The 26231-nt window shown below is 45.8% G+C and overlaps 1 protein-coding gene and 1 long non-coding RNA gene across 2 annotated transcripts in view; one reads left to right on the forward strand and one right to left on the reverse strand.

Moving 5' to 3' along the window:
- The window catches only part of LOC144098873 (uncharacterized), a 240719-nt gene that overhangs the window by 144185 nt on the left and 70303 nt on the right, over nucleotides 1-26231 (reverse strand). The window lies entirely within an intron of this gene.
- LOC144115387 (uncharacterized) overlaps nucleotides 1-26231 on the forward strand; it is a 37752-nt gene that overhangs the window by 3345 nt on the left and 8176 nt on the right. Inside the window, exons 2-9 of the mRNA XM_077649759.1 lie at nucleotides 2204-2292; nucleotides 12622-12763; nucleotides 13469-13546; nucleotides 13810-13890; nucleotides 15078-15199; nucleotides 19540-19624; nucleotides 25656-25704; nucleotides 25784-25884. Coding sequence (XP_077505885.1) covers nucleotides 12758-12763; nucleotides 13469-13546; nucleotides 13810-13890; nucleotides 15078-15199; nucleotides 19540-19624; nucleotides 25656-25704; nucleotides 25784-25884 — 522 coding nt within the window. The 5' untranslated portion in view covers nucleotides 2204-2292; nucleotides 12622-12757. The remainder of the gene's footprint in view (nucleotides 1-2203; nucleotides 2293-12621; nucleotides 12764-13468; nucleotides 13547-13809; nucleotides 13891-15077; nucleotides 15200-19539; nucleotides 19625-25655; nucleotides 25705-25783; nucleotides 25885-26231) is intronic.

Below are 26231 nucleotides of genomic sequence, written 5' to 3' on the forward strand. Positions count from 1 at the left end.
GAGGGTGAGAGTAATAAAAATGGGACTGGTTTGTTTTGAATTCTCATAAAAGTCAGCATATTGTTACACAGTTTTGTTGATGCCTTGATATGCTTAACCTCTCCATCTATATAAGCAAGTGAACGCCTCGAGCTTGGCGGCTGCAGTAACAGTGCATTCACATTCTTTCAGAGGAAAAGCCATGATACTGTCATATTTTGAAAGGAGCATTAATGGTAGTGACGGAAGTTTCTAGTTTTGAGTAACGCTCAGCATCCAATCATGGGTTTTTATCTTTTATGGTACCAGGCTGTCCAGGAATGAGTGAGTGACAGTCCAATGCCAGACTAATATATGGCTTTGTCCGGCTTGCATGCATGGCCACGACAGCAGGTACAGGATTGTGCACCATGGCACTGGGGGGCATTGTCTTACCACCACCTTCCTTCAAGTGAAGGGAATACCAAGTATTGCCTGATGCTGAACTGCAACCAGCACATGCTGCTTTACTGAAGGTACATTTGGAGTATGCACGGTGTCTCAGAAATAAGCATGTATTTATTTTATGTGCGTTATGGTTTCTGCAAAATGTTGCATATATTTCTTTATGAATTCGCACCATTTTAAATTCTCCACCACAGAAAATAATGGGCCTTAGTCATCATAGGGTGCCTATTGTCACTGACTATGGTTTATAATGACTATGGTTTATAATGACTGCAGCCAACATAGAGTTGCTGTAATTCATCTTGCTAATGTATAGCACCATAACTTACCTGGTTCATTAGTTGAGCAGTGGAAGTTTCCCTACTTTCTGGAGGACTGTACTGGGTCGTTGGAGCTGTTGAAGTGGAGGGAGTGTCCCAACAGTCTAGAGCATCGGTGGGAGCCTTGCTGCACGCAGCATTTTGCAGCACTTGTGTCTCGTGGAGGCCTTCAAAGAAATCAATGCCAGGACAGTTGTCTCCGAGCGCAAGCTTTCCAAGGTTGTAGCGAGCTTCTGTAGTCAGCAGAGGTGCATTTGGGAAGATCCCACCAAACACTTTGTGCACGAGTGCCTGGTGTTTACAAAATGCGCCCTGCTGACCAGAGCGGCAGGTGCACAGGCCGATGTCAGAGTACACAGTGTAAAGCTTGCTATCTGGACTGCTGCCACTTGGGACGACATAATGCCCATCTCCATTGCACCTAATGTTTTTTTGGTGTCTTTTGGCAGCTTCTTTAAAAGCCTCTCATAGAGGAGCATGTGCCCAGTCATACGTGAGTGTGCAAGGTCTAGTATTCTGTGGAAAAAATATTTCTCCCACACAACAGAGAGGAATTCAGCTAGGGTCACAACATTAAACGCTTTTGTCCTGTGCAAGATTATGTCTTTTAGGACCCTAATCGAGGCCTCTGAATAATTATTTGTGTTGTGGCCTCGTGTCTTCGCTGACAGTCGGAAGAGAAGCACCCATTCATCTTCTCTCTCCAGTAGAGTGTCGACGTGGGTGATGAAGCCCTAGTGCTGTTGGGAGTAAAGGTCTTGCTTGGCGGCCTCCAATGTGTCTTTGCTATTAGCGTACATGATCTGCAAGGTTTCCAGCAAAAAAAAAGAAAAAAGAATAGCTCCAAGCAGAAGCATTTAAACACTAGTGCAGTATATAAAAAAACTAAATATTTCAATTCTGAACCACATTATATAAAGTACATTCCAAACATTTACATGTAGTCTGAGAGCTTAGCTTTGAATTAGTCAGTGTCCAAAATTTTTAGCACTGGTGCTGCCATCTCAAGAGCATCTGCTGTATTGAAGTGCAGCAGCAGGTGGAAACACTAGTATAGCTTCAACGGCATTGTAAAAATCCTCACTTAATTATGAGCTAGAACAAAGTTGCTACAACGATTTATACATATGTTGAGTTTGTCAATGCGGTCTACAGATCCCTGGAAGAATGAGCAGGTGCGTTAATTTTGGGTGCACATCGGGAAAAGTTTCATGAAGACCTTGGCAGTGATTAAGCAAGCATTCACGCAGGTTTGCAAGGCCTGTATGAAATGCTGTTACCAAAATTAAACTTCTTGAATTGGTTACAGACACGGCAGCAGATTTAACTCTTGTTGTGCATGATTTTATTGCCGTATTTGTGGTTGAGATCCTGACCACTCTTCGGAACGAGGAGTGCATTGACACCTGCATGGAGCTACATAGGATTGTCGTAAATGTGCAAACATTTCGTTCCAGGTCACTGTTGTGGCTACATGGTGTTACAATTATGACTCTGAAAGAAAGCAACCATCCTCCCAGGGAAGAGCCTGCACTTGTGATGAATGGTGAGACAAGTGTAAAGTCGGGTGCATGTTCAGGACTATCCTTGGCATCCATGGCATTGTGCACGAAAAGCAGACACAAGAACGACAAAGGAGTCAATTCCATCTGCTACTGTACCATCTTGCAGCACCTGGAGACGTCCCCTTAATCGGCCTACAGAATGATTTCAAGGCTCCCTTTTCCAAATTTGCTGCTTTTGTTAAAAAAGAGGTGGAGCTACCATCAGAAAAATGTATCAGGGCTATGACATTGCATCTCACATAAAGCGAACAACCTTGGCTATATCACTCTGTTACAACTAATGAGGAAGCACTGTAAGCTCACTCCCACAGTCTCCTAGCTACTGTGATCCCCGTAAAAAAAAATGTAGCTACCCTCTCCCCTGAAATAAATAAATTAAAGTGGATTTGAAGCTTTAACTGCTATCCAGGTTTGCTCCAACAGGCTACAAGGTCAGGTGTCGCTTGCGTGTGCGCCAGCCAGGTAAAGCGTCTAAACTGGAAGCAGAAGCACGGTAAGCACTAGACAGGTGCAGCGTTGGAAGTGAACTGCTGCACACGGCCGGTGCTCAGCCAATGGCAGGAATTTGAAAAGCTTGAAAGCCAGTCACGAGGTATGCCTTGCAGGCCCACCTGGTCATGTGATGCGTCACCTGTCCAATCTGATCTCTGCCCTCTGTGCGACTGCCGTGTCCAAGAAACTCGTAAACAGCAGATTTCCTGTGTAACCCATGTTTAGAGCGCTCGAACAGTGTGCACCAATCACTGAAATCTGAAATCATGTAGTAGCCATTGTTTTTTTGCAAAGGGCTATTTCCCACCTGGTTTATAGGCCTATTCGACTATTCCTGTGGAAAGGTTGTTCAAGAGCCTAATAGTCACGGCAAGGTATAGCTTTATTTGAAACTCTATGCATTACTTGAGAGCGTTACAGAAGGGCCATGCATACTGTACGTTATGAGTGCACTTGTGCTGCAGTAGCTTTGCACCCTGACAACTTTGTTGAGGATTGAAGGCGAGGATAGCGACTTTCACCGGTTGCCATGAGCACCTCATTCATGACGGTATTATTATGTCCCTGAAACGCTAAGGTCTTGGCCAGGAGCACGTGACCATTCTAGAGAGCTTCGAAAGCAGTTTGATAGGGTCTGCTTTGAAGAAACAGGCACACACAGCCGACCTTTTGAACAAATAACTGCCACTTTTCCCTGACTATTTTTCGGCTGTAATAGGGCAAGTCCAGTGTCTACAAACATTAGATACAACGAACCTAATCTGTGTGACCGTCAAGTTTATTATAAGTCGGCTCGGCTGTTTAACCTTGTCCATGATCACGAGGTTGTGTACAGCTCTTTATCTGAACAGTATTGTCTCATTCCACAGTCGCAAATGGTTCCTTGTTATGCCTGCTTGCCGCCGACACCTGTGCTGCATAAGTAGTCCCACAATCTTTGTGATGATGAATTGTGAGGTGAAAACTCTCCTATGCTAGGCTGTACTTTTTACAATTATGTGTGTATGGTGCATACAAACTGAAACACGAGTGGTCAGTGCTTTTGCTGCATCATCATGTACCAGACATGCTATAGTAGCACCCATTCTTCAACCAAATACCATAGGCCTGCACAGCACGCATACAATCTATGACTTGTGAGACATTGTCTTGTGACATAGTATCAACAGCACAATACCTGGCCTTTCCATTGCAGTGGCTCAGTGCTTATGGCGCTTGGCTGCTGACCCGAAAGACGCGGGTTCAATCCCAACCACAGCGGTCTCATTTTGATGGAAGCGAGATGCTAGAGGCCTGTGTGCTGTGCGATGTCAGTGCATGTAGAGCCCATGGGGCCGACATTGTCTGGAGACCTTCACTACGGCGTCTCTCATAGCCTGAGTCGCTTTGGGTGATTAAACACCCATAAAACATCAAAACTCTTTCTTCTGAATCGGTCGCTCATGGCTGTTTCTGCATGTATTCAGATTTTTATATCGCTGATAATGAATAAATTCTGTACCTTTTGAAAAATGGCCATCAGTGACTTCCTTTCACTTGGGCTGACACCATGCTTGGCAAGCGTCAGCCACCGCCACTCAGCCTGCGCTACATGAAAGTGGCATAGCTGCTGCCTGGCTTCTGGCCAGTGTTCAAGAATTGCTGCTTTCTCAGCAGCACTGTTATCAGTCATAAAAGTCTCTGGTGCCTGCAACAAGAAAAGGCCACATATTGACAGCTATGGAACAGCTGAGTTATTCCCATGACAGACATTTACGGGTGCAGGGTAACATGATTAGAACAAACCTTGGGAGGCAGTAGTTTAACTGCATTGTATGTCAGTTCAGCTGACCTTGCTGCATTACCCTGTGTTGCTATGAGGGTATTTTTCACTTCGGCTTTGATAGCATTACTTAAAGGATCCTAACACTATGCAACTATAATTTCTATCCTTGCCAAACATAGCTTGATATTTCAATGTAGAGGTGACATTTACACAGCATAGTTCAGCGTGTCAGGCAGGCTATACCAGAGAAAGCTTAACCTAACCACTTCAATTCTATAGCTTGTTCATTTGTGGTTGAAGTCTTATATATGACAGGCTGGGCATGACAGGCTGACATGACAAGCTGGGCAAACAGGAATTTAGGAAGCATTGGGATAGGCTTGCATTAACTCAGCTTTTTTTTTTATCAAAGTGCAAAGTCATATATTTTAAAATTTGCAGATTGTCACACCGCCTCTTGCAGCAAACTGTTGAAGCTTAGAAGTTGCAGGCATGGCCTGTGGCCAATGCTGGTATTGTTAAGCAGTGGCTCTGTCTCTGCTGCTTTCAAAAAGTACAGGCTGGCGCAGATCCATATTCTGAATTAATGTTGCCTAACTCATGTATTCTAGCATTACCTGGCATTTCTTCAAACAACATGTAGTATAATTTACAATTTACATGTGCCCACCTCACAGCCTCCAAAGCAAAAGGGGTAGTTGTGCTTCAGGAGCTCGAAGCCTGCTGAGTAGCCCTCAGTAGTCTGACTGCTGTGCACAAAGACTGCTATGGGTATGGCACCAGCTGATGTTGCTGTCAGCATAATTGTCACGCTGCTCCTTGTTGAGTCACATGACGCCGTGGAATCAACGAAGATGACTTCGGAGGATGATTCCAGCTGCTGGGCACGCCTCATGATTGGAGTTACCAGGAGCACTGCCCAGCTGCCTGCCCCTCCCTCTGAGTGCACCTTCACATCAACTCCTGCATAAAAAGGTTTTCATGTTTCAGTATGGCATAACATGAAAGCATAGTTTGTGTGGCAACACAGATTATCTATGAGGCACTGAGAACAAATTGATTCCTACATCGATTCCTACTCTTATATGGACGAAGAGCACATTTTCACTGAAAAGAATTTTTATATGGTAGGAAGGACTTTAAAATGGAAGAAGGGTATCGACATCGCTGCCCATTTTCACAGCTACATTTTAGTGATTTCACGCGAGATTTCTTGTTCCATGCAACAAAGAACAAAGTAAAATGTGCCTGCATAATGTAACTTTATGTATTGCTACTGGCAGTCCACTTTCATCTCACCAGGAAAATGAAACAGCTAAATGTGCAAAATATAACTAAACAAACTCGCAACACAATGTCATCACCGCCATTGCAAGTTTTCATTAAAATAGGGCAAAAATATTGCAGTGTTAACTCCTCATTTTTTCAGCAAAAACTACTTATACTGTATGTTTTTCTCTGAGTTTGGTGGCTATGCAATATTCCATTCCGGCGCAAATAAGTATTGAAGTTTGTCATTTCCGTGGCGTCTGTTGAGGTGATTGCTTTAAGCAAGACTGCATTTTCGGGATCACAAACATTCCCTGTGCGTTTATACTTTCTAGCTGCTTCACTAACAAAATTTTCATGCTTGTTTTAGGTCATCGTAACATTTTATGAAAGGACTCATTGTTTTCAGTCGCTGCTTGAGCCATGCAAGACGAATGTGCATATTTTTCAGTGATGCTGTGATGGCATTTCAGCATCACGCGAAGCACGCCCCTGGCCACAGGCTGAATTTCAGTTTCGGCTTGCTGTTTTTGCTTTTTTTAAAATGGGTTCACTAAATAACTTGAAAAATGTTTTTTTTTTGTTGTGTAGAGTGGACTCTATAAAGATGTGATGTTACTGTCAACTTGAAATGTTTGATAAACCTCAGGTGTAGCACTCACTTTAACAGTCCTTGAAGTATTACTGCTAGTCGGACCTCAGAACTTCACAAAGCTCTTTTTTCTTTCTTATTCTATTGAGTAGTCCTTTATAAGTCCTGGCCTTATGATCCACTTATTGCAAGTCCTTTATCTTCGTTGTATGCTGTTCTGTGTTTTGACGATTTCTCTAAAAATGGGATTTGGTGGGATTTTTCTTTCACTCGGAGCATAAAGTGCTTCATAGACCTGTGTTACACAAAGGGGTGCAATTCTTTCAATACATATCACATGTTAGTACCTGCGTGTGCAGATGTTTACGCTCACTGCCCGCTTGGTGGGTGTGCTACATTGTAGTTTTGTCTAGGCACAATATTTGGCTGAAAAGGGTTAGGGCATATTGCGTTCTTAGTAAGCAGAACAAATATTTGTCACTAACTTGTGTTAAGGAAAGCTATCTCCTGGCATTAGGCCTGAATAAATTTTTGGCATTACAAAGAAAGCTAAAGGTGCAGTGGGGTAGGCAACATTTTTGGTATCTTTGTGTAAACAAAGTTAAAGCTGACAAATTTTTACCTTATTGGTTAATAGGTGCTTGGCATTGTTGAGCGAGTATCTCTGTGTCTCAATACTAGATAGCGATCATGCTTAGTGCATTGTTTCTGTTAATTGTCCACCCTCATCAGTACATTGAACAGGCTAATGAGACACATATTTGAACTTGCTTCACTTCTTCCTGAGCAATAATAATGCATTTAGCTTAAAGTATGTTACTGCTTACAACACAACCTTGCAAAATTGACGGCTTTCTCAAAACAGTTTTCTCGGTGGCAGATGGTCCAGTCTAGTGTCCATAAATATTGGTTTGCAATTCAGCTGTGCACCTGTGCGTAGCGCGCGAGTTTGTGTTGAAGTGGCATAGAAAAATAGACTGCTAGAGGACATCACAACTCAGACTGTTTTTGTGGCGAGCAACTAGAGGCCATGCTGTGTTGCTGTTTTAGCAGCATTGTGCATGGATGATTCCCTGCTGTGGTGTGGTCACTGAGCAAGGCAACCAGACTGGGAGCACATGCAAAAACTGGTTTAGCCTTCATACTGACATAGCTGCTTATTAGCCACAGAACGATGTACAGAAAGGAACCCTTATGGAGGACTAGAAGTGAACTTCTGAAGGCAGTACATTTTATTCCCACTGGCAGCTCTAGCAAGTGGCAAGCAACAAAAAAATGTTCCCTTTAACACGTTGTACAAAGGTTTGTGGCATGCACACTTAGCTGTCATCAAGCCTTTCTTTTTTTGCTTACCTTGTTCTGCATACTCGGGGATTTTCTCCTGCAGCCTCATCAGTGGTTCCGAAACTGTGCCATAATGTGTCTCCCGCCAGGCCTCGTACATATAATAAACAGTCCTTTTTGTTGGGTTTAGTGCACCACTGGCAGGTTTCAGCAGGCTTCCAGTGTCGCCTTCAACACACAAAGACCCTTCGTGCAGGCGTATCGCATCAGCCGGAGTAAGTCCATCAGTGAAGTACTGGTGAAAAAGTTGTTTGTTTCCTCACTGCATCGCAGAAGGTGGAGAGCGGCTGCACTCTCCGTTGCATGGTTGTGCTGGGTGTGCAACTTGATCAATGCACACAGCGGAGGGTTTCTTCAGAGATACGCATCATTCTTTTGGGTGTTGTAGTTGACTTTTTTTAATCTTTATATTGATCATTGCATTGCAGTTTGTTGTGCGTTTGGTGTTTTTTTTTGTTGAGGCAGTGGAGGTGGCACTTCCAAACTTTGTGACACACCATTCTGCAAAGGACACATGTTCATTCTATAAAACACCACTTCCTTCAATTTTCTAATCTGCACATTGATATACTTCAAACTAATGTTAGGTGTGCATATTTCACTACCATTGTTAAAAACTTCTATAAAACACCACTTTCTTCAATTTTCTAATCTGTGCATTGATATACTTCAGACAAACTAATGTTAGGTGTGCATATTTCGCTACCATTGTTAAAAACTCCATCGTGCAAACTGCTGGCCTATTTTTGCATGTATCCTGCCACACTGCTCACCACAACCTTAAATTATAGTAAACAAAACTATTTACCAGAATATAACTACAAATCATTACTCATGTGCAAAGTCCAGCCTGCAACAAATTTATGCTAACGGCAGTGTTATAATTAATTTGTTTCTGAAACATCACTTTCGTTCCAGGTAAGGTAGCTTTCCCGCATCGCATGTTAACCGTGATTTCGTGTCGCGAGAATTTTTAACAAAAACTAATTGAAGTTATGCAATGCAGCACTTGAGATGCTATTCGACGAAGATGGGGAAATATTGTGGGAAAGGTAGCTTGTGGTTGTGCACTGCTGCTGTTTAGACCATATTTCGCGACGTGAAGCTTGCTTTCCTGCAAAGCTAAGGCTCGTCCACAAATGAAACTACCTTGCAATTCAATTCCCCCTTCCCGGGGGTGGTAAAGTGCGTGACAATTTTTTACCTTGAAGGATTTTCATGAACTGCTAACGAGAATTTTTTTTAATGCGTTTGCGGGCGACCCGGATCATGATCGCACAATAATGTATGTGCCGAAAGCGCGGAGTAAACAATTCAGACCTACTTTTGACATTTGCCCTCCTTTTGGGCGCTGCAGATGATCCATGATGTATTCGTAGCAGCGCTGTAACGTTTCACCCACTCCGAGGCCCCTTCTTCACTGGGAAAGTCGCTTCGTAAAACGACAGTATGTGCTGCCGAAGCAGCAACATCCCGGAGGCATTGCCAACCGAAGCCAAGGCCCTCCTCGGGAGGAGCAAGCATGGTTTCGTTGTTGAACTTTTTTCCAGACTGAACTTGAATCAACGTCAGCGAGCTCCCGCAACTCGGAAGGAAATCGAGCACGGTGAAACCGCGCACGTATGCAGACGAAAAAGACAGCCACTGAAAATACAGTGAGGACGGTGGAAAGCAGAAATTCTCTATTCTTTCCCCAAGCACGCGCCAGAAGCTGGGTCGTCCATTTCTCGGGAGAGGTCGTCTCCGTGGGAAGTAGCGATTTACTGAGAGGCGTGACGCCCGCGCTTAGGGTGCCTCGATGCCAGCTACCCGCGCTAATCCTTCCGGCGCCGACTCATCCCCTGCTCACCGGCCGTGCAGGAGGGGTAGAACAGGGACAGTGCATCGCGCGTTTCGGACGCTGCCCAAAGCCGTGGGAAAATTGGGGAAGAACCCCGAACTGCCTTGTCAGAGCCGACGACATTTTCCCGCTGAAGAAATTCCTTTTGCTGTCAGCGGAGACGGCAAAGCCTATGCGTGGAAGCTTCTATGGGGCATCAATGGAATGCACATGCAGCGAGCTGCGTACGCGGAACCACGCGCCCGGCACCCTCCAGGAGGTGCGGGGTCCACAGTGTTCAGGCCGGTGAGCCCTAGGCTCCGTCCACTTGTACATACGGTGCCATTGCACTGCTATTAGTTCAAACTGGGCGATAGCTGGTTTAGTAAAGCTCTGCCCAATTATCGAATGGGTTAAAACCCGCTGCAAACAAAGACTTGGGAGGAGCGCGCCGAGTCTCAGTCTCGACCGCTTTTAAACAGCCTTTTCGTTAAACTGCATTATTCTCACTGCCTTGTATTTCAATCCCGTCTTAAATAAGTTTTGTCTTGAGAAGTTGGAATTGCTGCCCCAACCGGCAACGTGCCGCCAGACGAGCGGACGAAGGCCTGAAGGCTCTTCGTACTGCTAACCGCCGTGTATATTCGATCACCGGCCAGCGTGCCGCCATCGTTCACCGCTCGCGACGTGCAACCGATCGACCAGCCCAATCCGGCCATCCCATCAAAGAAGGATTCGGAAAGTTTAACTGGTGCCGTGACCAGGATTGATTGGAACTTCTCAACTCATCCCATACGTGAAAGGCGTGACATGGCCGCTTGATGCAAAGCGCGATTTTCTTTGCATCAAGCGGTCGTCTAACCCGCGCAGGAGGCTTTTACTCGAGTCGTGGCGCATCCAACAGACACGGAAGTATGTGAATCGCTCCCTGGGGACACTTCCCTCTTCCTAAATCCATGGTTTGCGGCCACTGACCCGAGGTCTTCCACACAAGCGCAAAGACGGGTTCGATCCCGGCCGCGGTGGTCGAATTTCGATGGAGGCGAAATCCTAGAGGCCCGTGTGCTGTGCGATGTCAGTGCACGTTAAAGAACCCCAGGTGGTCGAAATTATTTCGGAGCCCTCCACTGCGGCGTCCCTCATAGCCGGAGTCGATTTGGGACGCCAAACCCCCGTAAACCATAACCTTTTCAGGCTCATTTCTGCCTAAAAAGAAAAATTTCGTCTTCATTGTGTATGTGTAGGAATCCAGTGGTTGGCTTATTGCAACCCAAAACGCATAGGTCATTTATGCTAAATTTCAGTTATGGTTGGAGAAAGACAGAAAGGCAGTGAGGTTAACTAGGCAGCGCCCAGTATGCTACCGTACACGTGGGAAGGGGAACGGAGGGAGAGGGGGGATGGTTGGAAATTCTCATCTGTCAGGTGGGCTCTACCTGAGGGATCAGGGGATCTCATTAACACATAAATGTAGATATTATGGGCAATGAGCCTGCAGCCTTCACGAGTGCATCGAAAACGTGCTACAAGGTACGTAATGCTTTCGGAAATGGAAGCACATGAACGTGAAAATATGAAACGTTATTTTCATTGACATTTACTTTTAAAAACAGCGATACCTGTTATCCATGGTAAAACAGCGCGGAAAAAACACAAGGACGGAACAAACACGACGACACGAGCGCTGACTTTCAACTGGTGATTTATTACGCACGTGTGTACATATACTATTCCCGCCAAACACTACACAGAACAAAAAAATATTCAAGAAACACTGCGTCATCACTGAACACATTAAATCTACCTTGCTGCAAATGCATGCTCCAAACAGGTGATTTCGTGGTTAGCCAATGATAATGAGATGACGGATGTCTGATGAAGCAATGGGGAGCACGTGTGCTTAGGTTGCACACGTGCGCCCCATTGCTTCATCAGACATCCGTCATCTTCAAACATAAAGATCAGATAGTAAGGGAACTAGTAGAGGCATATCATATTGACAAGGGGGGTGCAGCATGCATTAGCAAACCCTCATTATCATTGGCTAACCACGAAATCACCTGTTTGGAGCATGCATTTGCAGCAAGGTAGATTTAATGTGTTCGGTGATGACGCAGTGTTTCTTGAATATTTTTTTGCTCTGTGTAGTGTTTGGCGGGAATAGTATATGTACACACGTGCGTAATAAATCACCAGTTGAGAGTCAGCGCTCGTGTCGTCGTGTTTGTTCCGTCCTTGTGTTTTTTCCGCGCTGTTTTACCATGGATAACAGTAACCAACTTGCTCAGCTTTCCGTACTTCTAAGCGATACCTGGCAGTCAGCTTTGGCAGGGGCTACCGGGCGGCGCGTTTAAACAAAAATTGCCGGAAAATTTTTCTCGTTTTACACCGTACCTATCCAGACAGTCGTTCGTTAACAGTTGGCAAGTGCTTTAGAGAAAAAAATGGCAAAGTATGCTGCGTCATTTCGACGCTATCGCTTTTAAAACGTCACAATAAATGTGTGTTGCGAATGCGCGCATGCTCCCGACAGGCGCTCCAACAGCAGGGTGTTGCACCAAGTTCTCGAGGAGTCCGATGTGCTGCAGCGTGTACTACATTTACTCGTTAATGTTAGCAATCGTTCAAATTAGTCAACACACCCATACGTGAAAAGTTCAGAAACGGCGGGACCGTAAGCGAAACGCACTCGACAGCGTAGACAGCGCACTCGACAGCGTTTGCAAGTAAACACTGGTTTCTTGCTGTTTTCACCTTTGCTCTGAAAAAAAAAAAGTGCCCTAGCAATAGTAAAAGTAGCTTATTTGTCAACAGAAAGTGCCAATAATGCAGACGTGCACACGCGGCACAAGCAAAAGTGGTAGATGGCGCGTTATGCGCAGCCGATGTAGGCGGCGGATTGCTGTTGAGAAGTTTTAATGCAGCAGACCATTTTATTAACAGTGCATTTCAGTTTGTGCAATATGTGGTATGCTCGAATAAATGTAAGCGGCGTAATCGTTTTGTTTTGCTTGTGTTTTTGTGTTTAGTGACGTCACCGGAACTTTCGCTGCTGCACCTTCGGCACCTTCGGGCCTTTGGAAACACGCGCCTCTTACCGCGTTTTCAGTATCGTCTGCTTCGAGGTCGAGGAAGGAACGCTTGTCTTGTGAAGCGCTTTTGTCCATGCAGGTAAGTGTCAACGTTGTTGCCAAATCTGTTTAGTGTTGCGACTCAGATGAGAGAAGGAACGAAGTAGATGGGACCTTGTGTACGGTCCAGTTCTTTTCTTTTGTCGTCTATTTCTTTTTGCGCTGTAACCACAGTAACGTTCCTCCCTAGTTAAGCATGCACCAGTTAGCCTGCAAAAATATTCTTGCGATGAAAGCAGGCTTTTATTTTCTGGCGCTGCGTTTTTAGCCGCGCGAAGAACGTGGTTTCCCGAAAGCCTTTTTTCTTGTTTTGCTCTGCACCAGAGTGTCACTTTCTTCAGAACGCCTGTCTAGAGCGCTCGAACGCCGCACTGTCGCACGAAGGAAGATAAGTTTTTAAGCAGGTATACGGATCTAGAGACAACGGTTGCGCTTGAGAGAAGCAGCATACGCACACAATTTGTCCTGGCAATTGCACTCTATCAGCAATAGACGACCTGAGTGCAGATTCAATTTGTTCCACAGCACACCGCTCTAGCTCTCGAGACAGGCTGTACTACGTCTTGTCACGGTGTTCCTGACAACTAAGTTGGCAGTCTGTTCTTTGCACGTTTATGCCCACAGTGCCTCGCCGTTTTGCTTTTTGCTATTGTTGGTAATTTCCTCTTTAAGGTAAACTTGTTAAGGTGGTTTTTTTACGTGCTGCACATACAGCGTCTGACTGCATATCCTATTACCTTTGCAGACCAGGGACGCCATGTTCTCACGGATAAGCATCATACGACCAGCAGACGACAGCTGGCTGTCTTCTGAACGCTGCGAGGTTCGTTTTGCATTGCGAGCATTGCGTTTAATCGTGAATGCTCTTCATCTTTCGCCTGATAAAAACGCGTGGCTGCTACGTCTTGTCACGGCGTTCCTGGCAACAAAGTTGGCAGCCTGTTCTTTGCACGTTTATGCGCACAGTGCCTCGGCGTTTCGCTTTTCGCTATTGTTGGTAATTTCCTCTTTAAGGGAAATTTATGAAGATGGTTTTTTACGTGCTGCACATACAGCATCTGACTGCATCCTTTTTTACCTCTGCAGAGCGGGCCCTCCAACGATGTCTTGTCCAAAATCAGATTTGCACGACAGGACGACGGCCGGACGTCTTCTGAACGTTGCGAGGTTCGTTTTGCATTGCGAGCATTGCGTTTAAACGTGCATGCTCTTCATCTTTCGCCTGATAAAAACGTGTGGCTGCTTCCCAGTCTAGAGGACTGATGTTATGTGCTATGGCCTACATTGAAGGAACGGAGCTTTAACAACTGTAAACGCTGTTATAATAGTTAAGTGGTCTTTGTGCCCAAAACTGGGGGCAGTAGACAATTAGCTGCTTGTGAACCAGTTTGTACATCCTGGAACTGTAACATCAGGTAATAGGACAGAAGTACAGGTAACTCCATGGGCAGAGTTGACTCGTTTGTTTTCCTCTAGTGTTCTGCCCCATTACGTCATGATCTTGATTGCTGCAGCAAAAGTCCTGTTTACAAATTCTTCATGAATGTGTGACGTAGCCGACTACAATGGAGAAAGCCTTGTCAACAAAGGCCCCTTCGTACTGTCGTGCTGGCCACGAAGCTTCTGTGTTATTGTATTTATAGAGCTTTGTTCACTGCCTAGAATGACTGCACCATGCTGCTGAAATGATTAGGGGCACAGCATGCTGTTAGAAGAGAGTTTGGTATCATTCACACACGCATGCCTGTAAGAATGGATTAGTGACCACACATTTTTTTGCTGTCTTGTGGAACACATGCAAGCGCACAACACAGAACATGTGTATATTAGTGCTTTTTTTTGCAGAAAAAATGAATGTTGTGTGCTACATAATTGTTGTGCTGTTTGGTTACCTTGGCAATATAACTCTTTCCAGAAGTATGATTTGTAAAGCAGGGTGGTGCAGCTTCATTCAAAGCACAGTGCGACCAGAAGGCACAGTGGAAACTGGATGTTGACAACATTTCCTCCTTTCTGTGAAAAAACTCTGTAATAATGCTCAGTGCTGTGGTTGAATTTGCTTCTGTTCTTGGATTTATTTTCTAATTTATTACTTTCTATCTATGAGATTGTGTTACTCAGTGTTCTGCTCCTATTGAGCTTTTGTCTCCTGCTTCCTTTTTGTGCTGGGAATGCGGATGTGATATATATATATCTTGCAGCCATAAAATAATTAGGATAGTAATTTCTCGTTTAGTAACACTACATATTAAAAAAGAACGCTAGAAGCATTCCCTATGCTTTCCTTCGTTTTGGTACTATCGACTTTCATATGTCTTTTAAGTAGTGTCATGCTTAGAGTTTGAACATTGCAGTCACCTGCCGCCAGCGGTGGCACGCCATCTGTACGTTCACCACAAGCTGATGATCAGAACGCCACCGAAAGCACACCTTCCTGCACAGCTTCCAGTATGGAGGAGGAAATTCAAAATTTGAGGTATGGCGGTAGTTGGTAAACATATTTATAGGTTTTTTTTTATTCTATGAGGATTTCCAGCAGAAGTTTTGTCGGATTGCATGAACAGAATTTGAGGAAAAGCACTTCACTAGGGGCCAAATGGTAGCTTTTGTGTTCTAGGACACTGATGGATTACTGACAATGTGTGCTGGTTGGAGCATGTTGGCACTTGCGACAGGTAACAGTCAGCCTTTCAAAGGGAAAAAGAATTTATTTACAAAGGAAGGCAGCAATGTCAGCCTGAGCCATGATCCTCAAGCCTACTGTTCTGTTGTGCGGAAAGAGGGAGAGAGAGAGGGTGAAAGGAGAGCAAAGAAGTAAAATATGCAAACTACCATATATACTTGCGTAATGAACCACCCACTCGCATAATGACCCCCCCCCCCCCCCAACTTTTGTCCGTGAAAATTTTTCTTAAACCATTAAACCATTGGCTTTTAAAACCGCGTTCGTCAGTTTTCGTGCCGAGCAGCGCAGACCTTGGCAGCGCGCATATCTTTTGACGAGAGCTCCTGTCAATGAGGTCTGGCGGTTGCTCGGCGAACTTGGCAGATCACCTAGACTGTGCGCCGTTGACAGAAGCGCTGGCGGGGGGGGCTTGCTCGGCGCACAGCAGTTTAAACCAGAACCCTATAAAACATCCTCTACCCTGGAATGCTGTGAAGGAAGCAGGACCTTCAGACCCCTGAGCGATTTGATGAGCTCAAGATCGGGAGCGACACTGCCTAAACCCTTACCATTCAGCGTGTTTTTTTTAACCTCGTGTAAACAACATGCAGCTGACCTTGAGGACCGGTGTTCAGCATGTTCGCTTTCTCACCGCAATTTGCCGCCACCACTGGCAATCACAAAATCGTCAGATAGCGCTGTGGTAGTGCAAACACCTTAGAAGTGAAGATGCAAAACACCGCCGACACAAACGCGTGCGACTGCATGCTTTTGTTGATGATGGATGGACAGACAGATAGATGTACGGGCGGGCGGCGCATGATGGAATTTCCACTCATAAACAAAAATCTCTTAGCTTTTTCCCCGCATAATGAACCCTCCACCCAAATTGATGCCTACTTTTCTGTAAAATAAGTGGGTCCATTACATGGGTATATACGGTATATTGACTAGTGGGCACGACCGCAGGTATGAGGCGAGTTCAGCGCTGTGTTAGATTACCAGCAGAGGCAGAACAGCCAGCAAAGCATTGCCAGTGTCTGGCCAAGCTTAGCATGAGGCCTTTTGGTTTACACTGTGAGGAGACATCTGTGCTGTGTGAGAATACCATCAAAGGCAGAACAGCCAGCAAAGCATTGCCAGTGTCTGACCAAGCTTAGCATGAGGCCTTGTGGTTACACTAAATGATGTAGAATCTTAACAAGAGCATGTAGAATGGGAGATTCCACACTGGGGGCAAGCATGCGAAAGTGACTGGATAAATCTCTTGTGTTGAAAAATAAGCCACTGAAATAGAGACACGTGATGTGGCAGTGTTCGGACACTCATGCACACAGAGACGCACCTACTCAAGCACACACATACACACACACTTTGCTGTGCTTTTGAAAGCCTTTTATTTCGCTAGTGCATGGCAGACTCCTAGCCACTCAAAATATTTTTGTCATGCTGTGCTAAAGAAAAGTTGTTCCTTCCTCATTTATCTGCTTTATGTTGTGACTCATTGGGTTATGAGCTATAGCGTTTCACATTCTAGTCCGGTGTACAGGCAGTGAATGTGGATAAGCTGTGTAAAAAAACCACCCGCCACAATGGTCACCGTCTTGTAATATATAGTATGCCTTTTTGCCGTACTAGGCATCACTGCTCATAACCGCGAGACTTTGTGGAAGGCGATCCACATTTATTGGAGTCCAGGTAGCCGCGGCTGGTAAGCCGGTGGAGCGGGCTGTTGACGTTGTTGGCAGTCCGGTTGCCCAAAGCGTTCTTTGTTGCACGAGCGAGAGGTTTTGGTCTGCGCAAGGCAGGTCACACGAACTTCATCATTATCAGCGCCGCTGGTGATGCCAGCGCCGCTACAAATGCTCCCCCCCCCCCCCCCCCCAAGCAAGGTGCACGATAAAGATAAAGAAAACGGTATGTACAAGTTTGTACAAGTGGGTCAAGTCCAGGACACAGGTTCGTGAAGGCTGCCGTGCGGGTGAAACAAACTCAGGCGGTCGAGCCTGGCTGCTGCGTAAAGGGGCGAGGGGAGCCAAAGGATGAGGATGGTGACGTAAGGAACAGGCGGGAGAAGTCGAGGAAATGGAGGTGAGCTAGGCGTGCTGCAGTCGGAAGGTCTACTGGTGGGGCCGCCAGTTGGGTTGAAGCGGGGCGGAAAATGCCACTGCAGAAAATGCACCCGCGGCGGGAGTTACGGGCAATATGGACTTTGAACTGGCCTAGTGGGTACAGACAAAGAAATGGCGTGCGGAAGACGCCGTCATTGAAGAGGAGGGGGTGCCTCAGCCGCTGGCGACGGTGAAACGACGGCGCATGACACTGGGCTGGAAGTCTGCTGCATGGAAGCCGGGGCTGCCATGTAGGGGAGTGGTGGAAGTGGTTGATGAAGTGCAGCGGCTTTATGCAAAAACGAGCTCACTGTGGCAGTGGGACGAATGGCTTGGGGCGCAAGATGCTAGTCCAAGGCGTAGTTGTCGAAATGGGAAGGATACGGTAGGGCTGTCTCCTCTGTCGCGGAGGCACAGGCACTGGTGAAGGCGCCAGGTAAACAGGGATGCGGGGCAGGCGTTTCGGGTGGTGCGTTAGACGCGACAAGGCCCTGGGGTGGCGTGCATGCGTGCCTCGCGACAGGAATGACAGTTGTGCTCACTGTGGTTGGGCTTGAGGTAGCAGGCGAACCTGGGACTAGAAGCGAGTCCGGGCCCGGGTCGAGAGAGGGTGCCGCCGGTGATGGCCCAAGGGCAGGGGCCACAGCTGGGAAGCAGGGCTGGGCAGGAGGCGCCGTGGCACGGGAGATCATAGGTGGATGGCCGTCCATAGGGGCCGATGAAGCAAACTTGAGAGAGACGGGTGTAGTTTGAGGCAGCTGGTTGAGAAGGTTGGCAAGAAACTGGCGCGTGCTCGCGTGGCACTTGCCGAACCGTGGGTAGGGGCACATACGGTGGCGGCGATAGTGGAGAGACCGGTGTGGGGAAGGGCGCAGACGTAGGAGCGGGCGGAGGGAAAGCCGAAACGGCTCAAGTAGGGAATGCGGCCACGGGTGGTGAGTCAAGTGGCGCTGTAGCTGCTGAGTCGGGAACAGGAGCGTAGAGAGTCGGCGGGAGCTCCAAGCTAAAATACGCTATCGGGCCCCTCTTGAAATCGGCATATATGTTGGGGCTGGGAGGCGGCAACCGCTGCTGTGCCAAGAGACCAGGTGGGAGCTCGCGACTGGGGTGCTTATAGCGCAGCAGCTGGCTGGACACGTTGTTGACATGAAAGTGCTAGCCCAGCAGCGCCAGCCACAAAACGGGGTCCTCGCCATAAAATGGGACAGGCCAGGCAGCCGAGGAAGGAAGGAGTGCTGATACAGCTCGAGGAGCTCACCGGGTGCGATGGTAGGCGCGTACATGGTGGTGGAAAGAAGCTGCCGAAAGTCGGGTGCGAACAGCGGGCGTGCAGCGGCAGTGCTAAGTGGAAGGTTAGGACGGACAGGAGTGCAGAGCCGGTGGGAGCGGCGTTGCGTGCGTCGAAGTTGTCGTCCGGTGTCACCAGATGTGGTAGGACGTCCACATTTATTTGATGTCCCGGTAGCCACGGCTGGTGAGCTGGCGGAGCGGGCTGTTGACGTTGCTGGCAGGCCAGTTGCCCAAACCATTCTTTGTTGCACGAGCGAGAGCTTCTGGTCTGCGCAGGCAGGTCGCGCCAACTTCATCTTCACCAGCTGCGCTGGCATCGCCAGCGGTGCTACAACTTGATCCTTCAGTGCAGCCGTCCCTCATAGCCTGAGTTGCTTTGGGACGTTAAACCCCCATGAACCGAACCTTCAGTGCATCCAAGCTCACCATTCCTACCTTTGCATTTAATTTCCTCTCTTCAACTGTCCTTGCCTTGCAACTATAGTTATTTGTCCTGGGTTAAAGAACTGAGAAAGTCTGAGTTTGACCTTCACGTTTTTTGAAATTATTTGCGAGGGCTTATGGGAGCAGCATCAGCATTTGCAAAGGATGTACTGCTTGTTTTTTTCTTCATGGCTGGGCTTGATATAACTTCCTTTTTACAGTGTTGAAAAAGGCTCTCTGTTCTTTCTCTTCTCTCCTTCCCGTTTTTGAGCTGGATACTGCTGATATGTCTCACTTACAAAATTTTTTCCTTTCTCCATTCAACAGCAGCGTGAAGGACTTGGAGGAGAGGCATATTCGTCACCTATTCAACAAAGTATCACCTGTATTGGATCAAATTGGCAGAAGAGAGGTATTTTTGCAAAGCATTTGGCAGTCGTGTTTGAGCAACTTTCTGTTCTGCTGCTGCTCTTGGGATTGCACTATGCACTGTCGTCCACAGACTTATGGACGCCTGAGCACATGGCTTGGACTGACATTAGCGCCACTGAGTGCTAGCTGGTGGGTCCGAGACCATGCTGCACGGTGTGTCTGTGGCGGCTGACGACAGCGAGTGTCCTCCGGCCACCCAGGCATGCTCTCGGAGCCACCAGTCAGTGATCAGCACCAATAATGTCAATCCAAGCCACGCGCCCCAGTGTTTGTATTAAGGCTGCGGCTGCCCACAAGCCGAACACAAAAGCTTAAACGCGTGGCTTTGATTGACTTTAGCGCCACTGATCATTGGTCACTGGGTCTACGACCATGCTAAGGTGGCTGGAGGACACCTGCTGTCGTCAGCTTCCACAAACACACCGTGCAGCATGGTCTCGGACTCGGCAGCCACTGCTCAGTGGTGCTGTCGGGCTGAGCAGGTGCGCACTTAAGCTGAAGTTTGTGGGCAGCTGTACTATCGCACTCAATATTAGCTGCAGTGCTCAAGATGTGTTAGGACCTCATTTCTCAAAGCAGTGCGGGCCCAGTGCTGCTGGAGATGTGCGCATTTAGCTGCCACTGTGAAGAACATTCTCCTAAATATATTTACAAGCCGCCGCGGTGGCTGAGTGGTTACGGCGCTCGGCTGCCGGCCCGAAAGACGCGGGTTCGATCCCGGCCGCGGCGGTCGAATTTCGATGAAGGTGAAATTCTAGAGGCTCGTGTACTGTGCGATGTCAGTGCACGTTAAAGAACCCCAGGTGGTCCAAATTTCCGGAGCCCTTCACTACGGCGTCTCTCATAGCCTGAGTCGCTTTGGGACGTTAAACCCCCATAAACCATAAATATATTTACAACTTGGTTACTCTGTGTGAAGGCAGATTGATTTACTTTAAAAGACTGTTCACTCCAAGCATGTTGAAAGTCAAACTGAGCACGGTAGTACTACATTTGATATTACCTATATTACATGTCAAGGCATGCATGCGTAAGAATGGAAAGGTTGGTAGGCAAGTGATTTTTACTTTGCTGTGTTCACTGCATCTGCACTCATTCCGAAGTGGGCACATGTGAACATCCTGGTGACCGCTACCTCTTGCTGGAGGCTGCTTTCAGCACCTCCACCTTCTCTGCCTTTGTTTCCATTTACATTTTTTTTCTCTTGCACAGTTGCCCCAGACACTACTGTGGAACTGCAAAATAGTGCATGCATCTTTCGGGTTTGTGTGCCTTCGATCACCTTTGTCACTGTGTATTTCTTGGTAATTTCACTTGTGTGTGCGTGCGTGCATGTGTATGCGCATGTGCGTGTGCACCACAGCAATGGCCTAGAGGCTAGAGCATCTACATTGTGCGTGGGAGGTGCGAGGTTTAATCCCCAATGCCACCGGGTGTTCACTGGTTTTCCCATTGGTACAAACTTTCCCCCTGGCCTGGTGCTCAGCTCCTGTCGATTAAAATGCTTGGAAGAATGGATCTTTGAACTCGCATCATGCGGACCAAAGCACTTGAGCACTTGAGGTGCCCTTGCACTAGGAAAAGCAAACAAGTTTCGCCTTTGTGTATCATTTTGTCTTTTACTATGTGGTAGACAGATTAGAAATCCAAGAAATAAGTTTAATTCCGTCATGGCAGGTCTGCAGAGTATGAGTTGTGCAGAAGTATGGAATAAAATGCAGTAACGTTTTTGTTTACTGCCTCTACAAACATTTGAAACGAAGTTCAACTGCAGCGAAATTCTGCTTTGGCTAGGATGCCTCTTAATGTGCTGGATGTGTCATAAAAGTAATAGTGACAAAATTCCAAGCTGCTTTGCTAGCTAGTACTGTTGTGGAAAGCGTTTAAAAACCTCTGTAGCAGCTGACACCAGGCGATGTGCCGCACGTTTAGGCAACTTGCTGGATATGATGTAGGTATGGGAAGTCTGGAGCCTTCCTCAAGCCGGGCTATTGCAAGTGAATGGATAGGGTTGGTGTGAAAGCCGCCGCGGTGGCTGAGTGGTTACGGCACTCGGCTGCCGGCCCGAAAGACGCGGGTTCGATCCCTGCCGCGGCGGTCGAATTTCGATGGAGGCGAAATTCTAGAGGCCTGTGTACTGTGCGATGTCAGTGCATGTTAAAGAACCCCAGGTGGTCAAAATTCCCAGAGCCCTTCACTACGGCGTCTCTCATAGCCCGAGTCGCTTTGGGACGTTAAACCCCCATAAACCAAACCATTTATGTAAAGGGAAAGGCTGGAAGCTAAAGTGCAGTTTGGCAGTTTTAGGCTTGGCACTGTGGTAAAGTTTTTCCGGATTTTAAGCACAATTTCAATGCAGAAACGCTGTGGAGCCTTTGGGGATACGAATGCACACGTGGCATGCATTTCTTAAGTGCGGTAAACAGCCAGCGTTGGGCTGTACATGGAGATCTGTTTTCTTTCTTTCACGTGTCGTTCTGGTAGGGCCTTTGCCCGGTTTTGCCAGAAAAATCTAAAATGAATCTAAAATCTGCATAGTGTGAGGTGATTCCAGACAAGAGTTTTGACAAAAGCTGTACTAGTAGCTCCATCTCTCGTCAGTGACAGAGGGACAAGAGCAGGTGCCGTGTAACAAAAAGTGGCCCTTGTTGCTGCCGTTAGTTCACAGTGCTGTAAATTCATAAGATCAGCATTCATGTCACTCACAGTGCAGGCTTGTAGTGTGTGCCCACTCATTGCGATTTCTCAGCTGCAGCAACCTGCCGAAAATCTCGAACTGTGACACCGAACGTTCCCGTTTATGTGCCTTTTCCGGCACTTTGTTATAATAATGATAACTTGTTTATTTCAATCAATAATGGGGGGAGACTTCGGAAAAAGTCGCTTGAGAAAGAAGCGACTTGACTCAGGCCTACAGCCTCATTTGCAAAGCAGGCGGCCGTAGTACAACATATTGAGAATACAAAATATATAGAGTAGTGCACTTTCACACAGAATAATCACAGAAGTTACGTAAAAAAGGAAGGTCAGAAATTATGGCACTGTTTATATTGTAATCAATGATTGGTGAAATGTTTGCCTATTGTTTGCACAACAGTTGTTTGTACATCAATATCTGGTTTACGGAATGAATTTAAAAGTGTTGGCAGTGTGTATGATATTTCTTGTATAGAATAATTTGCCTGGGTTGTGACCATCTTCCACTATTTTATGTAACGAGTGGCGTATGAATGGCATTTTTTTGGAGATCCGATTATTCATGAGGAAACTTCAAATTTTCTTTTACTTCCCACTTGAAGGTCAGACTTACCTTACAATTATAAAGATTGAACGCTGCTATTATATTTGGTTTTAAAAATTAAGTCTGACGTGTGAGAATTATATAGCCATTGAATAGTGTTTGAGCAAACATTTTTTTGTAGTATATGCATTCTTTCGAAATTTGTAGGTGTCGTGCCCCACACCAGCAGACTATAATATAGTCAAGAAAAAAAAAAGGTTGTAAACAAGACGTTTTATTTTCAAAAGTAACAAGCCCTGTGTTGTGCCATCATACCAACAACACTAGATAACTTGCCAAAAACCAATTCAGTGTGTGTCCCAAAACATATTTCTTGTTAACATAACTCCAAGTATTGTAACACAACTTAAAATTTTTTGATTTCGCTTTCATAAAGAAGTCTCTTGTGACTACTGTTTATTTGCTTAGATGTTAGCCTAAAATTATGGCTTTTGTCTTGTTTGTTATAGACTGTTTCCTGTTGAGCATTCGTGAAGAGTTTTTAGAGCAGAGTTGGCTTTATTCTGAAAACTGCCAGGTTCTGGTGATGAAAGAAATATACTGGCATCATCAGTTTACGTTATGTATTTCGGTTTTCTATAGATATTTACTAGGTCATTTATGTGCACAAGAAAGGAGAATAGGTCAAGAGTATACTGCTTTGAGGAACACCTCTACTGATGCGTTTTAAATGAGGGGCATTGTCTATGTGGACATAATGATAGCGACTATCAAGGTAGGATTTCATGAGGTTTAGGCAGTGCCCTCGAGTGCCATAGATTTCAAGCTTTTCAAGCAGTGCAGGCTGATGGTTACAGTCAAATGCTTTAGTGAAACCAATGTAAAGGCCAAGCACGAAATTCTTGGTTTTAAACTTTGGTAGGATGAATTCTTTTTGCTCAAGTAGTGCTTCCAGCAGTGTTGCGTGTGCGTCTCCTTGTTCTTGTCCTGCGTCTGTTTCGCTGGTTCCATCCACCGTTGCTAATTCCTTAGATCGTCCTTTCCTTAGATTGTGCTTATCAAAAAAATTTGACATTTTTCATATGTATGCTTCTCTAACCCTTTGGATAGCACTGGTAATATGGAAATAGGTCCATAATTTTATTATATCGCTTAAGGTACTTTTCTCACCTTTTTTTTTTTACCGTAGGGAAAAGGAGCGTTGTTTTGTAGGTTGCAGTAGATTTCTTTTTCTGTAAAAAATGATTGCATTTAAAATTTGATGTGATGCAAGAAAATAAAGCCAAATGTGCTCTTTAGGCATGTAAATTTTATTAATGAATTGCGTGTTGGAACAGAAATTTTTATTTGCCAAAAACAAGACCTGAGGCAAAAATTTAACAAAACTTCTATCAAGCATGAATTTAGGATTACCAGTGGATGCAAAACCGCCAGATTAGTTTGTAAAATGATCATTAAATGTATCTGTAATAGCACTCTCTAATATTTCAGTGCCATCGAGAGTAGCTTTTCCACATGTAGAGATGATTTGCTGTGATTTCGAAGAGAATTTTGCTTCTGCTGCAGAACATCGGGTTTATTCGGGCAGCAGCCAAATTCGGCATGAAATAGGTTTTCCTACACAAAAAACTAGTGATGAAGAACATCTTTGCAATGAATTTGTTGTAATGATTTGATGGCTATCTGCAGCTTTCTATTTTTTTTACCGAATATAAGAATATAAATTTTTTCTAGGAAATGATGCTTATATGGCTGTCCTCTCAAGAGTTTTGGTATGAAAAATGACAATATTTGTGAGCGATTCTTCATTCATTTCTGGTTTATGGTTTATGGGGGTTTAACGTCCCAAAGCGACTCAGGCTATAAGAGACGCCGTAGTGAAGGGCTCCGAGAGTTTCGACCACCTGGGGTTCTTTAATATGCACTGACATCGGACAGTACACGGGCCTCTAGAATTTCGCCTCCATTGAAATTCGACCGCCGCAGCCGGGATCAAACCCGCGTCTTTCGGGCCAGCAGCTGAGCGCCATAACCAACTCAACCACCGCGACGGCTTCACTCATTTCTAGTATCGTGATCACCGTGTCTATTTTTGTGGACTTTCTTTCTTGATTTACTGCTAGCAAAGCTTTTTATGGGGTGAAAAGATTTCAGTGTAGTTAGAATTTAGGCTAGAATAGAAGCATCACGGTTATGTTATCAGAAGTCAAATGTATGACGCATATTTGCACCTTAAGAAGATGCTTTCACTACTGCATCATAAATTATTAGTTTTCCTCATTAGCTTACTGTACATCCAGGAAATGGTTGGCACCAGTATGAAATGTAATGTGCAAGGTGGTCTTGAGATGAGCATTGTCTTGAAACATTGTAATTGTGGTAAATATTTTATAGTATTGAGAAATACAGTATGTAATGAAGGAGAAAATTCAAAATGTAGAACTTTGGGTGCGGAAAAGCTAGCATGCAAAAAATGGGTCAGCATGGGTCAGAGAAGAAATGCAAGTCAATAGAGCAGGAATTGGTTTTTCATGTCGTTTACAAAAGCGTGGATATGAATAGAAGGGAAGTGTAGTTGAGGCCAGCAGAGGTTCAAGTGAGGTAACGAAGGTAGGTTAGGTTGTTGTTGGGTGGCTACAACCAGCTCAAGGTACTTGTAGTTGAAGATCATTGGAAAAGGCTTTTTCACTGCAGAGAACTTCCGACTTGCTGATGTTGAGAAGCCTTAGTAGAATGTATGCAAGTGCCCATACTTTCATCCTTGACGCAGGTCTATAGCTGGAGATTGGAGACCTACATTAAAGGTGGCAGAGACAAAAGTATGGCCCCATTTTTTTTTTTTACCTTACCATGACTTTTTCCAAGATAAACTTCTAATGACTTCATATTTTTATGCAGTTGCACTGACCCATCGGGTCCCCATCCACAAGTTCTCCACCAAGGTGACAGATCAGATACTCTACCTTTTTGCGTACGAGTTTGGAAAACGCAGAGGATTCGTGAGTATTGTGGCAGCACTAGGCTTATAGTCATTGGGCATACAGTGGGATATTTTATAATCTTGGAGCCACTGCATACACTGGTTGTGGCCAGGCAGAAATGGCAAAAGTGCAGGTCTGTGTTTGGTGCTTTTGCTGGCGTCTCAGTTTTCTTTGCAGTTCTTGCATTTTATTGGGTCTTATTCAAACAGTGTCGTTCTGTCTGCATTCAGTTATTTTATGGAGCCACTTGCCACGGTGCCTCAATGGTTGAGGTGCTCAGCTACTGAGCCGGAGGAGCTCAGTTCAATCCTGGCCGCGACGGCCGCATTCCGATGGAGTCGAAACACAAATGGTGCCTGTGTGCC

This window comes from Amblyomma americanum, chromosome 1 (genome assembly GCF_052857255.1).
Source record: "Amblyomma americanum isolate KBUSLIRL-KWMA chromosome 1, ASM5285725v1, whole genome shotgun sequence".
NCBI lineage: Eukaryota > Metazoa > Arthropoda > Arachnida > Ixodida > Ixodidae > Amblyomma > Amblyomma americanum.